Source organism: Sitophilus oryzae, unplaced genomic scaffold (assembly GCF_002938485.1).
Source record: "Sitophilus oryzae breed Bouriz unplaced genomic scaffold, Soryzae_2.0 scaffold_1396_pilon_pilon, whole genome shotgun sequence".
In the NCBI taxonomy this organism is placed as follows: domain Eukaryota; kingdom Metazoa; phylum Arthropoda; class Insecta; order Coleoptera; family Curculionidae; genus Sitophilus; species Sitophilus oryzae.
The window spans coordinates 5625428-5640677 of NW_022146055.1; the positions used below are offsets into that span (position 1 = coordinate 5625428).

At 31.5% G+C, this 15250-nt stretch overlaps 1 protein-coding gene across 1 annotated transcript in view; it reads right to left on the reverse strand.

The window, feature by feature from the left end:
* Window positions 1-1883: 1883 nt before the first annotated feature.
* Window positions 1884-15250, reverse strand: part of LOC115875949 — a 248141-nt gene continuing 234774 nt past the window's right edge. The window contains exons 23-28 of the mRNA XM_030891556.1: window positions 11226-11403; window positions 8389-8467; window positions 7704-7909; window positions 5033-5183; window positions 4423-4618; window positions 1884-2208 (exon numbers count right to left, since the gene is read on the reverse strand). Of these exons, the coding sequence (XP_030747416.1) occupies window positions 2172-2208; window positions 4423-4618; window positions 5033-5183; window positions 7704-7909; window positions 8389-8467; window positions 11226-11403 (847 nt within the window). The 3' untranslated portion in view covers window positions 1884-2171. The remainder of the gene's footprint in view (window positions 2209-4422; window positions 4619-5032; window positions 5184-7703; window positions 7910-8388; window positions 8468-11225; window positions 11404-15250) is intronic.

Sequence of the window (15250 nt, forward strand, 5' to 3'; positions counted from 1 at the left end):
CGGTTTGCGATCGTGATTTTACTTTAAAGGCGTACCGGCAACGCCGCAACAATACACCGCGCATTTCTCTCACTCCGACTTAATAAGATCCCTATGCGATTTACTTCCACACATATAAATACCGACCCAAAAGTAACAGTTGCCAGAACGGTATATACAGGATGAGTCTTAAATAAGTACAAATGTTTTCAGGTCTGATAGATTTCAATAAAAGAAATATATTTATCTTTACCGTTTTTCAAATAAGTCCTAAATATCTGAGATATTTTAATTTAAAATTTTCCAAAAAAATGATTCTTTTGCTTAAATTTTGAGAGACCACTGGATCTTTCCGGGGTTTTCTTTCTTGTAAATTAAATCTACTACCTATGTTGCCATATTACCAATACTCTGTTTTCTTAACTAAGAAAAAAAATTCCAAATTTTCGAGAAAAAAATTCGCGAAAAAGCCCTCATAATCATGTTTCTGGGGTCGAAATATACTACCTCTAAAATATTTGCACTTATTTAAGACTCAACCTGTATAATTATTGGTTTATGTTATATTGATTACTAATATTTTATTATAATTATACATAAGTGTGATTGTGTTGATATCGCATAGTAATGAAGTTAATTTGTGATGTAAATTTATAAATCATGTTGGTTATCTATTTAAAAATTAATATTTTTTTAACATAATATATTTGTCTATGATAACCCGATTCTTAAACTATACAATATGAGATATATTTTAATATAAAATAATGGTATAAAATTAACATTAGTCTACTAAGAAATTTTATAAATAATGTTTATACCTTTGTGGCAGAATCATTTCTTTAAAAAAGTATGAGTAATTTGCCACTGGAACAGAAATCCACAAAATAAAAGTTTTTTTTAAACACTAGGTACTTACTGCTTTGAATTAAAATAGAAAATAGCACATTCAAAGATTTTAAATCGATTTTTCTTTTTTTTTACTTCTGACAATGGGAGGGGATATACCTCTTGCAGTGATGCCAACTAGCGGAAGATTTTCCAATTCGTGGGAAATTTTGAGATCCAGAGAGAAAAGGGAAATTCTCACCAAAAAACATATTCATGGGATATTATAAATTCATGTACTATTTGTAGCTCCAACTTGTTTCTGGCAACTTTGTGTATACGCATTACATATATAATGTCATATGGTTTTTTTGGGAAATGCGAGTGATGTTTGAAGATGCGTATGGTTAAGAACCAGGAACACGCCTATGGGAATTTTTAGCGCGAAAAAAATCCGAAAAGTATATTTCGAAGTCTGCTGATTTTTTTTTTTATTTTCAGTTAAAAAAACATAATATCTGTATTGCGTGGAATTTAAAAAAAGGGAAATTTTGACAGTCTTTGTAGGAAATTCTATTTGGCAACACAGACCTCCTGAAATGTAAAGCATTTTTTGTCGACACAAATTTATTTTCTTAGCAAAAATCTGCTGACAATTTGGTTTTCGTCTGGATTCAACATAGCGGTATTTATAAAAACCTTTTTTTATTTTATAGATTTCTCTTCATGTGGCGAAAAACCCAGGTTTTCTTCAAGGAAAGTAATTTTATGTCGATTTAACATTATATACTATGAATATGATTATTAGACCGAATAAAACAAACCTTACATTAATACTTTATGAAATAAAGTATAAACATGTAGTGATATCAATAAAATCCATTTCTGAATTATTTTAGATCCTCAAAAAATCTGTTATAAATTTTTATTTAATATTAAATTGACATGTTAGATTTGCCTAATCTAATATTTTTTATAACAATCTTAAAAAAATAATATACAAAAATTAAAATATAATTAAATGCAATATAAATTATCTATACATATATTTTATTATTAGAGATTTGTTACTTTTTAACTTAACGTAGGTTCATTAAACCAAAATAAATTTATATACAAATATAAACACTAAGTAACACTAAACAGTTTTAAAATATATGTCGTATTAATTACATCCTTAAATCGTTTCTAGGATTTTCAAAATTATATGTTTTGCTTGTTATGACTAGAAAAATTAATAGATATAAAACATAAACCGACTATAAAGAATTTTGTAACAAATGCGCATTGACTATTAAAAAATAATTACCGTAAATGAAAAATTCCTTACATTCCACTGACATTCCTGTTTTGAAAACCAAATATCAATCGTGCCCATCAACGCTGGACCCCTTAAAAAATCTGGAAACAACACATTTTTCAAAATCTTTATCACTATAAATAATACTTATACAGTGTGTCCCCAAAAAAAGTTACACATCAAAGTTGTGTTTTTTTGTAATGGAACACCCTATATATGAATTGAATTTCGAATTCTATTGAAAAAAATAAAGGTAAATTTCATTAAAGAAGCATATGCCTAAAATGTATGAATTTTGACATATTTCACATTTTGTGTAAATGAGGAATAAATTTTAAATTTTAATAATAGTTACCTAAATTGTAATTTACCCTGTATAGCCTGATATTTAATTAAAATAACCATTGTATGTTAAAGAAAATTAAAATTTGACCCGAAAAGTTATACAGGGTGAGACAAAATTATTATTGAACATTGGTCACTTTTAAAAACAAGTTACTACTTTATTTTAAATGGAACACTCAGTATATTATTCTGGTATTCAATGGATAATTAATATATTTTTAAAAAACTATTGGGTTTTTTACCCCTCAGACAAAGATTTTCCTAGATATTTTCATTTATATGATTTTGCGTCAGTAGATCTTTATTATTTGATAAAATCTAGGTGGCTGTGATATATCTTTTCTTATTTAACAAAAATTAAAGGAAAATGTAATGGAAAATACTCAACGGTAATAAAAGATATACGTTTAAAACATATTTAATTATTACAGAATTAAAACTAGATATAAACCTATAAAAAAATTAGCTAGATGAAATCAAATGCCTGAAAATGCTTTCTTTCCTGTTATTCGCATAAAATCATTCTCTTTTCAAAATATCTTTTCATGTTAAAATCATATATATGTTAAATCCTACTTAGGCATATGTTAAACCCTACTTCGAAAAGCAGCTACAATCATTCCTTTCGATATGTCCATGTTGTCGATAATTGTTGGCCGAGTTTTGTAAACACTGTCTTTAACATATTCCTTTTAAAAAAAGTCCAGACTAGATAAATCAGGAGAATTTAAGTATTCTATTAATTGGTGAATGTATACTGCAGTCACCAACTAATAGAATCATATCAATTCTCTCTGATGTAGGATTTTATTTAGTAGTAGGAAGTTTCCATTTTCGGCAAATTTCTGAGATTTTTTTTTATGTTAACTGACACAAAATGATAACTAGCTATTAAAATTGAACTAATTTGACAGCTATGTTGAAGTAACGTCAGACATATCACAGCCACCTAGATTTTATGAAATAATAAAGATCTATTGACACTAAATCACAAAAATGAAAATATCTAATCTTTGTTTGGCGGGTAGGCAACCTTAATAGTATTTTGAAGAGACATGAATTCCCCATTAAATATTAAAATAATATACGGGGTGTTCCATTTAAAATAAAAGAGTAACTTGCTTTTAAAGGTGGCCAATGATCAATATTAATTTTATCTCACCTTGTATAACCTTTTGGATCAAGTTTTAATTTCATATAAAGTAAAATAGTTACTTTAACTACATATTAGACTATACCGGGTATATTTCAATTTAGGTAACTTTTAATGAAATTTAGAAATTGTTCTTCATTTTTATAAAAAAAATGTTATAAATATGTCAGAAACCCTACATTTAATCATATACTTCTCTAATGAAACCTTTATTTTTCTTCCAGAATCCAAAAATCAATTAGTATATACGGTGTTCCATTACAAAAAACACAACTTTGATATGTAAATTTTTTTGGGGACACCCTGTAGAACTCTCTATATTTTTAAAAAATGATCTAAAGTAACCTACATATGCTCACAAAATTCCATTTCAATACAAATTATCGTTCTCCTTGGAGCCTCCGCGTTCTATGAGAAGCGCCACCCTGTATATATAGCCAGATATAATTATATCTGGCTAGATATTGACTATGATAATGCTCAAAATATTTTTTTCTTGTAAGATATAAATGTCTATAGATATAGACAACTAAATGCCTAACATCTAATGGTACACAGGGTGACCCAACGTTCAGAAAAAGTTTTATATAGGGTTTCATCTTTGAGATATTAAGGAATATTATTTCAAACTATGTGGACAATCTGGACATTTTGAATATATTTTTGTTAACTACGAGGTGAGTTACATATCTTCAAACTCACGTTGTTATTTTTAAATTCTGTAATAAATTATTTAGATAAGTTGTAAAATCCAAAATTACCTATGTTTCTTAACTGAGATATACATAATTACATATAAGTAACTCTTTATACAAACCTATTACGTAGTGGTGGTCTTCCTATATTGTGATCTAAGCTACCCGCTCTTCTATCTCTCATTTGAGCGGCTAATAATTCAATTTCCCAATTGGAACTAGAATTCTCGTACTGGTCACCGTCTCCAGATTCATAATCTGTAGGGTCGTTCTCCGACGTTTCATCCCCATCTGCATTATCTTCAGATTCTTCAGTGTCTTTATAAGAAATTCAAAAATGAATTTTATGGCCGATAGACAAATATCACAAATTAAGATTCCATACGCACAAGAAGAAACAAATGGGTAGAAAATTGATATATGGGACGAATTTTGGCAAAATATATTTGAAAATTTATATCTTCGTCTTTTATTTTTTCTTTAAAAAAACTCTTCACGCTAGTAAGTCTATTAAATCATACACTTACTAGCTAACGAATAGATATTTATTTTTGTTTCTACCCTAAAAAACGGGTGCTATTAGTTGTTAATTCGTTTATAAAATATTAAAAACAAACTATTTCTAATAAAAATTTCAAATATGTGCGAACCCATTTTATATCTAAATCAAAATATGACACCCTTTAAGATGCTAACTTATCTGTGACACTGTATAATAAAAAATATACAAACCTGTAGAGTCGATATTTAAAATAACACTATTTTGTCTGGATGTGGACCAGGCGTTTATCGGCTGTGGAAGATCTTGAAGTTCCTCTTCTTCTTCATGCGTGGGATCTTCCCATGATTGCTTATCTTTGCTGATGATTGTATCAATTGATTCCTATAATATAATAGTTTTAAAATTCGAATAAGTATAAAAGTCACTAGAAAGTTTCTTAACTGTGTTATTCAAATTTCTTAAACTTAAGATCCTATTTTTTGAAACAGTTCTTTTAACCGCTTTGAAAAAATCTACAAAAAGATTTGGTCACCCATACAATTAATTATGACCGCGCATATCGTTGCTTAACCTTGATGATTTATTAGGTACTTTAAATAAAGACTATATTTTTTATGATTTAATTACAGATGTATAGTTTTGAGATTTTTCCCTATACTATATAATATATACTGTATAAGACGGTATTACTTGCCAAATTTTATAGTTCTAGGCAGGCCCGTTCCTGGGGTATCTGGCGCCTACGTGCAACATTCTTTGGTGCGCCCTTTTTATATTTAAATCAATTATATATTTTAATCTTAATCTCAAAAATTTAAAGAATTTATATTCTGCGACAAACGAGCAATATGTAATTGGAAATGTAAAGAAAACTATTCTAATTAAAGTATAAAAACATTTATTAAATAAATAAAACAAACAAAACCACAAATATTTAGTAACAAAAATAGTACCCTAAAGAAAAACTGACCCATTTTATATGAAATACATAAAAACAATAAACTAAAATTCAGAAATAATACACATGTACTGATTTCTTTCGAAAATCGACAACTATGAAACTATGAACCCTTCCCGGACACAAACAGTACATTGTGAGACAGGAAATTGTAGAGAGAAACAAGCCCTATAACATAGGATACAACATTTTAATGAACAGTGCTTTCCATAAAATCAATAAAATGAAAAAAATACGAAATAATATACATGTACTGATTTTTTTCGAAAATCGACAACTATGAAACTATGATCCCTTCCCCGACACAAACAGTACATTGTGAGATAGGAAATTGTAGAGAGAAACAAGCCCTATAACACAGGATACAACATTTTAATGAACAGTGCTTTCCATAGTATCAATAAAATGAAAAATATACGAAATAATATACATGTACTGATTTCTTTCGAAAATCGACAACTATGAAACTATGATCCCTTCCCCGACACAAACAGTACATTGTGAGACAGGAAATTGTAGAGAGAAACAAGCCCTATAACATAGAATACAACATTTTAATGAATAGTGCTTTCCATAAAATCAATAAAATAAAAAATATACGAAATAATATACATGTACTGATTTCTTTCGAAAATCGACAACTATGAAACTATGATCCCTTCCCCGACACAAACGGTACATTGTGAGACAGGAAATTGTAGAGAGAAACAAGCCCTATTAGATAGGATACAACATTTTAATGGACAGAGCTTTCCATAAAATGAATAAAATGAAAAATAAATAAATGAGATCAATGTGTTGCCGACAGATTGCCCTAGACTTGTTTATTCGGTGCGGCCAACGCAAAAAAGACGCTAAGCAAACTTTATCCTATGATGGTTTAAGTATTTGTTTATTGGCAAGAAAGCGTATCGGTTTTTTGTTACAAAGTACTGATTGACCCTTTGATTTTGCGCCCCCAAAATGTTGCGCCTACGTGCGTGCACGCACTGCACGCTCGCCAGGAACGGCCCTGGTTCTAGGTCAACGAAAAATATCCTATAAATTTAGATTCCATTGAGAGTGTCAAAATATACGTTTTTTCGCGGCATATGCGGCATTTTCTTACAGCTTCAAGACACTGTAGACCTGAGTATATTTCTGGTGATCTAATTAACTTTTAAGGTATTCATTTCAATTGGAATGTTTGAACTTAATTGGTATCCTTCTTATTTAATTTTCTACTTAATTAATTAGAATTGTTAGATTATCTTTACTTTTTCTTCTATTTGAAACCTGATTTAACTCTTAATCACTACTAATATTTAGTAAAACCATCTTAGCAGCTCCATCATTTAAATACAAAATGTTCAAATATTTAAATTTAAATTTTCTTTCAATTCATGTCAATTAGGTAAACTTTGCTCTGTGTATTAATATTAATTTAAATTTATTAAAAAATTAATTACTAAGCTTCATTCAGAACCTCGAAATCAGTGGATAAATTAGTAGTTTCAATTAGCCTTAGAAGTTTGTTTACCTAATTTTAATGTAAGCATTCGGAACGTCATAATTAGTGGTAGTAAGTTTCAATTATTGGAAAAAGTTAACAAACCTGTGACTTTTCCACTAATTATACTTCATAATTTGCGAGGAATGCCATTTTGGCCTTTGATTATCATCCGTCAAGAGAAATTGTGGTTAGAAATCAAAAATTGATTGTTTTATAAGCTAAATATTATGCTTTCTCTATGGATGTAACAGACTACCGCAAGCTATTGCTAGGATATTTTATTAATTTTAATTGTGTTTTTTAGATATTGTGAATGATCGTAAACTAAAAATTATAAAGTGTAAATGAAACCACTAATTTATTCCACTAATTGGGAGGTTCTGAATGAAGCTTGACAATAACTAATTAATTTATTTTAAGAGAGGTATATTTAGTAGAATTTTTTCATTACCGTGAACGAATCATCGGTCATTCTTTGCAACTCGTAAATGTGAGACCTGAGTTGCTGAATGAGTTCGTTTTTATTTCGCAACTCTTCTTCTAGTTTATCAAAGCGTTCTTGAAATTTGTGTTGCATGTCGTGGAGATGGGCACTAATCACTTGCTTTATTGCCAGGAGTATGTCTGTAAAATACTGTTGTTCATCTTCAAGGGAAGCTGAAAAAAGAAAAAAACCTACTGTAGTTGCAGCTTCTCTAAGTTTTTTTCTTTGTTTGCTGCTGTAATTAGTAAATATAAAAATATACATTCCATATGAGTACAAATAAATAGCCATGGCGTTAAATAATTACCTTAGAAATGATAATTAAAGACATTTACTATACAGGTTGTTAACTGGACAGTTACTTATAGAGGAACAGAATGGCAACGCTGCCTATTGAGAACGCATGCACTTATAGGGTTTTCTGCCGACTCGTCCCGTCGCGTCCGTCGTCTATCGACGAGCGGGCCGAGGTTGCCATATTTCAACATAAAGCTAACAACATTGCCGCGTGTAATATACAAATTAACAAGCTGTATACTTTTACATATAAAGTTCCATAAATCGTAATCTCTACAGTAACTTGACGTTGTTTTTTCAATCTATAGTATTTTTTTGATCACTATTAATCTTAAATTAAAGGAGGAATACTTACGTTTAATTAACTTAACTTGGTTATTGGTTTTATTAGGCACAAATTGAATGCCGCATCGTTCCAATTCATTTATTTTTTCCTGAAAAATAAAAAAAATGTTACTGTAATAAAATCTATTTCAATAATATTTTATTGAACTGTGGATTTTTTTATCATTAACAGTAAACTTTGATTTAAAAATATTAATTATAATATCTAAAAATTCTATATGCCCAAAAAACGTATATAATTAAGTTACGTGCGTAGTATACAAATACAAAGTATAATAGCAAATTTTATATTCAAAATATTTTTGGTAACTAAACTCACCGGCAAAAAAAACCGGCCACTAAAAACTAGTCCCAATTTCAAAGTTGTATTTCTCGCAAACTACTCATTAGATTTTGATGATTTTTTTTTTAAATTGTATATTAATTCCTTCTTAACGGATGCTATGTCAGAAATTTTTATTCCGAATTTATTTTGAGCATATACAGGGCACAACAATGAAACGAAATTTTTTGTCCGAACTTTGTAACACCGTGTAGAGTGCAGCAGCTGTAGTAGCTATTGCTAAATCAAATCACATTGTAGCCTCATCTTTTGTGAATATTTTGTTTTTTTAATCACGACATTATCTCTGTTTGTATTGGAGATTATGGAGATATGCTGCCTTAAAACGAACGTCTCGGAACAACGCTGCGCAGGCAGAAAGTTTTGTGTCTAAATAATCAAGGCGACATGGACGAAAACGGATTTATGAGTATTTGTAATATGACAACAACGGTTGTCAAATTAAAAAATGCCATTATCTGATGTTGCTCGTATTGTGGCTTTAATTGAGGATGGCCGAAGTCAACGTTATGTGTCCACCCTGGGCATACCTCGAACAACAGTCTAGGATGCTTGGAATCGGTATATCTTCTTCTTCTAGTGCAGATCCATTAATGGATGTTTGCGATAACATTTTCCATTGCTTCTCTGTTCCGGGCGGTGTATTAACGACTGAACATCGAGTAGCCCTGTCCACTGTCTAATATTCCTCAGCCAAGACATTTTCTTCCTTCCGATACCCCTCCGGCCTTCGATCTTGCCTTCTATCAACAAATGCAAGAATTGATATTTGGGACTTCGTATTATGTGCCCCAGGTATGCGGTCTTTTTCTTTTTAATCAATTTAAATAATTCACGCTCTTTGTCAACGCGTCTGAGAACTTCCTCATTTGTCAATCTAGCCGTCCAAGGTATCTTCACAAAAGCCTCTACATCTCAAAAGCCTCCATTTGTTGATAGTAGCTGCTTTCAATGTCCAACCTTCCATACCATAAAGGAGCATCGACCACACATAACACTTTACGAATCTTAATCTAAGGCTAAGGTCAAAATCAGAACAGACAAGTACTTTTCGAAACCTCAAGAATGCCTGCCGAGCTTGTTCGATGCGACATTTAATTTCCTTGTCTGATGTCCAATCTTCGGAGAGCCAGATGCCCAAGTACTTAAATTTATCTACTCTTTCTATGGGCCTTGAGTTAAATGTTAGGATGGAGTTTATAAACACATCTGGGTTTCTGGATATAATCATAAATTTGGTTTTCTTAATGTGGATGTTTAAACCCATTGCTTTGCTCTGTTCTCCTATTTTGTTGACCAGTTGTTGTAGGTCGTGTATATTGTCTACAATTAAGACCGCATCGTCGGCATAGCGGATATTATTCGGTATATGGAAAAGGGAAATTTCACCAGACGAGTGGGTTCCGGAAGAAAACGGAAGACGAATACAATTGGCGACCGCTTTATTGTTCTGAATACTTTACGAAATCGTAGAATTACAGCGTTTCAGAATCAACATCTGCTACAAGCCGTGCGTAGGACTCAAGTCTGTGAGAGAACAATCCAACGAAGACTAAAAGAAAACAGCTTTTCTGCAAGAAGGCCTGCCACAGGACCACAGCTACTTCCAAGACATCGTCGAGCACGTCTTCAATTTGCGCGTTTACCTTGGGATATTGAGCAATGGACTAAAGTCCTTTCACGGATGAATCGCGGTTTTGCCTGTGATCGCCTGATAATCGGGAGCGAGTTTGATGCCGAGTAAATGAGTTGATGAACTGATTTTGAAGCGAGGAGGCCATACTAGATATTAGTCCCTCAAAATTTCTTTACCTTTTTTTTTAATTTTCATGTTTTAGTTAGTTTTCAGATTAAACTTACCTATGTTCTCGTGTTTGTGTGATTTGTTTTAAAGCTTTTTTCAAAGCGTTTGTTTTAAAGCAGCGTATCTCCAATAGAAACAGAGATAATGTCGTGATTAAAAAAAACATAATCCTCACAAAAGGTGGGGCTAAAATGTGATTTGATTTAGCAATAGCTACCACAGCTGCTGTACCCTACAGGGTGTTACAAAGTGCGAGCAAAAAATTTCGTCTTATTCTTGTGCCCGGTATATACTCAAAATAAATTCGAAAAAAAATTCTGACGTAGCATCCGTTAAGAAGAAATTCATTTACAATTTAAAAAAAAATCATCAAAATCTAATGAGTGGTTCGCGAGAAATCCAACTTTGAAATTGGGACTAGTTTTTAGTGGTCGGTTTTTTTGCCGGTGAGTGTATAATTATAGAGAAGAAAAATTACACATTGATTGTAATTAACTATAGAACAATTTGAAAAATGTATTATTGGTTATTATATCTTTAGTAATTTAAGCTAAAATAATATAACAGGTGTACAAAGGAAATATATAGGCTTGGTGCATTCTCCAACGGTGCTACAACCTCAAATAAGGATTCAAATAACTAGTTTTCTAATCGTGGTACTATTATAACTAATTGAATATTGTGATAGAAAATTATTCACCTCTTGTCGAACATCCAAACCATTATCAGTGGGAAAAGGAAACAAACTCTGAGGCGTACCAAGAATAGTGTTTGCACTATTTGGTGGGCTCTGTAACGTATCTCTATTAAAGGTGACACTTTTCGATAGCTTGCTGTGCCTCGCTGCATACCCTTCTATCGTTGGAGCTCTCATTAACCTAGGGCATAAACTTTTATTCTTTTAAGTTAGTAATTTACTCTTTTAGGTGGATATAAACATAATTTACATAAAAAGACTAAAGGTTTGTTCCCACAAGCATCCAAACTGGTCAGAAAATTGTCAAGTCATAGATATGTCCTAAACAAAAGACATAGAACTATTTTAGACAATTTTCTGATGCTGTGGGAATGAACCTTAAATGATAAAAATGTCTAAAAAAAATAAGTTGTTTACTCTCAGCTTAAATATGCGTACTACATAAAATTGTATTTTTAATATGCAATTCTTATGCTATTACTAATATTTAATTATTATTTATGCAGAAAAAAATGTGCAGAGACAAAAACATTTCTTGACCCTGATGTACAGCTGGTTCCATAAAATTGAATACGATTTAAAACATATTTTTATTATTTCGAGCAGTATATTCTATGATACCAGTCCCCCATTTCTCTACTCATGTCATTCTGACATTCTGAAAAATTTATTTGCCACTTTGTCAAAAGCAAAGTTGTTTTATTCAATGTCACAATAACCTTAACATGTCAAAATACTTGACACATAAATATACACTGCTCAAATATTCGAAAAAAATGTGTAAAGAGTCGTATTCATTTTTTTTTGGAATCAGCTGTACTATAAAAATAATTTATTTGAAAGTGTTATCCAGAGGTTAAAAAATATAGTCAAATATTGCAAGTGAAGTAGGAGTTTGAACACTTCGTGTATGATATTCTCACCAAAGCATTCAACCTAAAATCTTGATTTTGGCTGTATTCCGTTGCAAAACCAGGCAAACCAGACTGGTAAACTACGGTAAAAAGCGGTTCCTAAAAAACATCGGTTTGATACAGAATGGTTTGGTAAAATATTGGAAACATCAAATGTAGACGTTTTCTAAATTTCAATACCTCTATTATAAAATTTATTTTTTATGCATTTTTAATGTACCTATTCTCTGCTTTTACGTTTGCTTCTTCTTTTCAATGGAGTTTAATATTGAAAAGTTCTTTACTAATAAGGATGATTCACGCTATACCGTGACGGGTCCGAGCCGTGCGTCGGTGAAGACACGGCCAAACATTGTCAAGTATTCTTTACACATATATATTCATGCCAGGCCGAGCACGATCCGAGCTTCGCCGGAACTCGTCCGTGCCCCGTCCCAGAAATGTCGGCGTACATTTTTTTCTCGGATCCGCTCCGTTCCCGCCATGTTGCGGAAACCATGAATGTACTTTTCCTGGTGCGCCGACTGCAATCTGCAGTCATGATATAAACAAAGTACACTTTTTATCATGTCTGTAGTATATATTAGTAAATCTTACAGCAGTATTTGACGACAGGGTATGCGTAAAACTGGACAATGAAAGGATGTAATGAAGAAGATAGGTCCTTCATCTTTTCCTTTGAGCAGGTGTTTCCCCTGCAGGTGTTATTCTTTATTCATCAACTGCAATTGGTACCAATTCCAATTGCGAGAACTTTGGCATTGTTCGTATTAAATCTTCGTGTGCCTATGGGGCTGTGTTTTCTAATATACTCGGAACTAATACGAACCCCGTTTTCAACTCGGTGTTGCATATACAGAAGGATATATCGGACGTGGCTCGGTGTCTACTTCACGGAACGTGCCCGGCTCAGGCACGTTCCGGTGTACTGTGAATCATCCTATAAACTGTTAAACTCGTTAGACAGCTCAAGTGAAGATTTGCAGGTCCAATATTAAAACAGAGCAATAATAAATAAACAAATCTAATCAATATTTATGTTTTTATAGATTACAAAACATTCACGATTACTTGTTGTCTTGTTTTCATGTTTTCTTTGAATGTTCCTGACTTTAAGAAACAATGGCTGCATGATAAGTTTAAATGGTCCTAAAAAGTCATTCTATTTAGTTAATGAAATTTATTTACCTTTACTGCCTACCTCCATTGCTTTTGGACGTGAATACAAAATATTATTACAAATTTTAGAAATTAAATGAGAATTTCACTCGAACTTCCAATATTTGCTTGATTTCTGTCACATAAATCATGGTACAAAGAAAACAAGGTATGATATTGCGCAGGTTGGTCGCTACGTCACAGGTGATAATAGGCGCTATTGGTCAGCACCCTCCGCGCGCCGCGCCGGTTCAAATCGTCAAGATATTGTAATGAACCTGTTTTTTTGTTTATATACCGTCATTGAACCACATTGAACTATCGCTAGTTACTATGGAGCAGTGCGTGGAGAGTCAGGCTATGAAGCGAGAGACCGGAGTTCGAATCTCGGCCGGGACATAAGTTTTTTATTTAATTTTTTAAATACTGTTGTATTCTATAGTTTATTTTTGTAGTATAAAAAAAAGAACTATTTATTCTATTATTTTTTAATCTCCGGTATTAATATAAATTGATTGTTAGTACAATACCTCATTTAATATAAAATAATATTCTACTTTTTGAAATGTATCGGGCCCTAATTGTACCTAAAAGTAATATATTTTTACAGTGATATACCATATTGTAAACTATTTAATATTTCAGTCACTTAAAAATTGTATTGAATAATTGCCTACCATTAAAGGAAATTTGAGCTATAACTCTTGATGGGCATATTCTGGGTATGCAAATATTTCCTCTAAATTTTGGGTTTCGTTCAACCGATTTATTCTCAAAACCTGAAACATCTACATATAAAAAGAAGCACAGGTCACTAATTATAATAAACTTCACCCTTGGAATTACTTCTATTACAATTACAATACATTTATCTGCATTGGCATTTTCTACTTTTCGATGGGAAACAATCAACTTCCCAACATTTTTTAAATGATGTAACTATTCCACTTGTGGTTACTTTTCCATAGTCATATTTTTATTCTCATCTCTGTTCTCATGTCAATTCAGAAACGATGAACATAAAAATTATTTACCATAAACATCGCAAACTAAAAACCTAATAAACAATTTTACACCGAATATAGAAATAAATTGAGTATTCTTACCTATTATCGTCTAAATCCATGTTAATTGATAATTAATATTTTGGATTTTTGTCTTTTATTTTTAAATATATTTTTGGAACTGCTGATTTTAGTAATATTCTATTAAATTAAACGAACTAAAATGTCAGAAAAAATAAACAATTCTTATATTCTTAACCATAACCCATCATAACCCTCAAAAATGCATATCTCCTGTCAACTTTCTCTATTTTTTATTTATTCCTTATTTTCCTAGTGACGTCACAGGTGGTATGCGCGAACTGAACGAAATTGGAGCCGCTATCGATCAGACATTGTTTTCTTTGTACCAGGACATAAATGATATTAGCTTACTTCGGGTTTCTCTTATTACCGATTCTGAAACGTCCTAGAACTGTGATGCGTATGCGCAGAAGGAAATATGAAGACATTATTTCATTTGCGCATGCGCTGCAGAGTTCTAGGACGGTTCAGAATCGGTAATAACAAGAACCCGAACAAAGCTATTGATTGACAAACCATGACAAACAAAACCAGAAAAACCAGCCTTCTCGCGCTGTTTAGTTTGGTGACAGTTATAACCCAATTTTTCAGGAACTGTGCAATAAGATAAAATTTAAGGAAACCGATAGAAACGTAACATAAAACCATAACCAAGGTAAGCAACGGAATACACCCTTTATTAGTGTTTTTGACACCCTAGGTTTCAATTTTCTAGTAGATACTAATTTTGAAAAATATTCAATACCATATTGTAGTTAAATGCGCTGTCTAGATGTTATTTAATATTTTATTTGCTTCCTTGTTAACTGCATTGTGTACAAAATATGTAGAATCCAAAGAGTTTATAAATTACCTGTTATACAGGGTG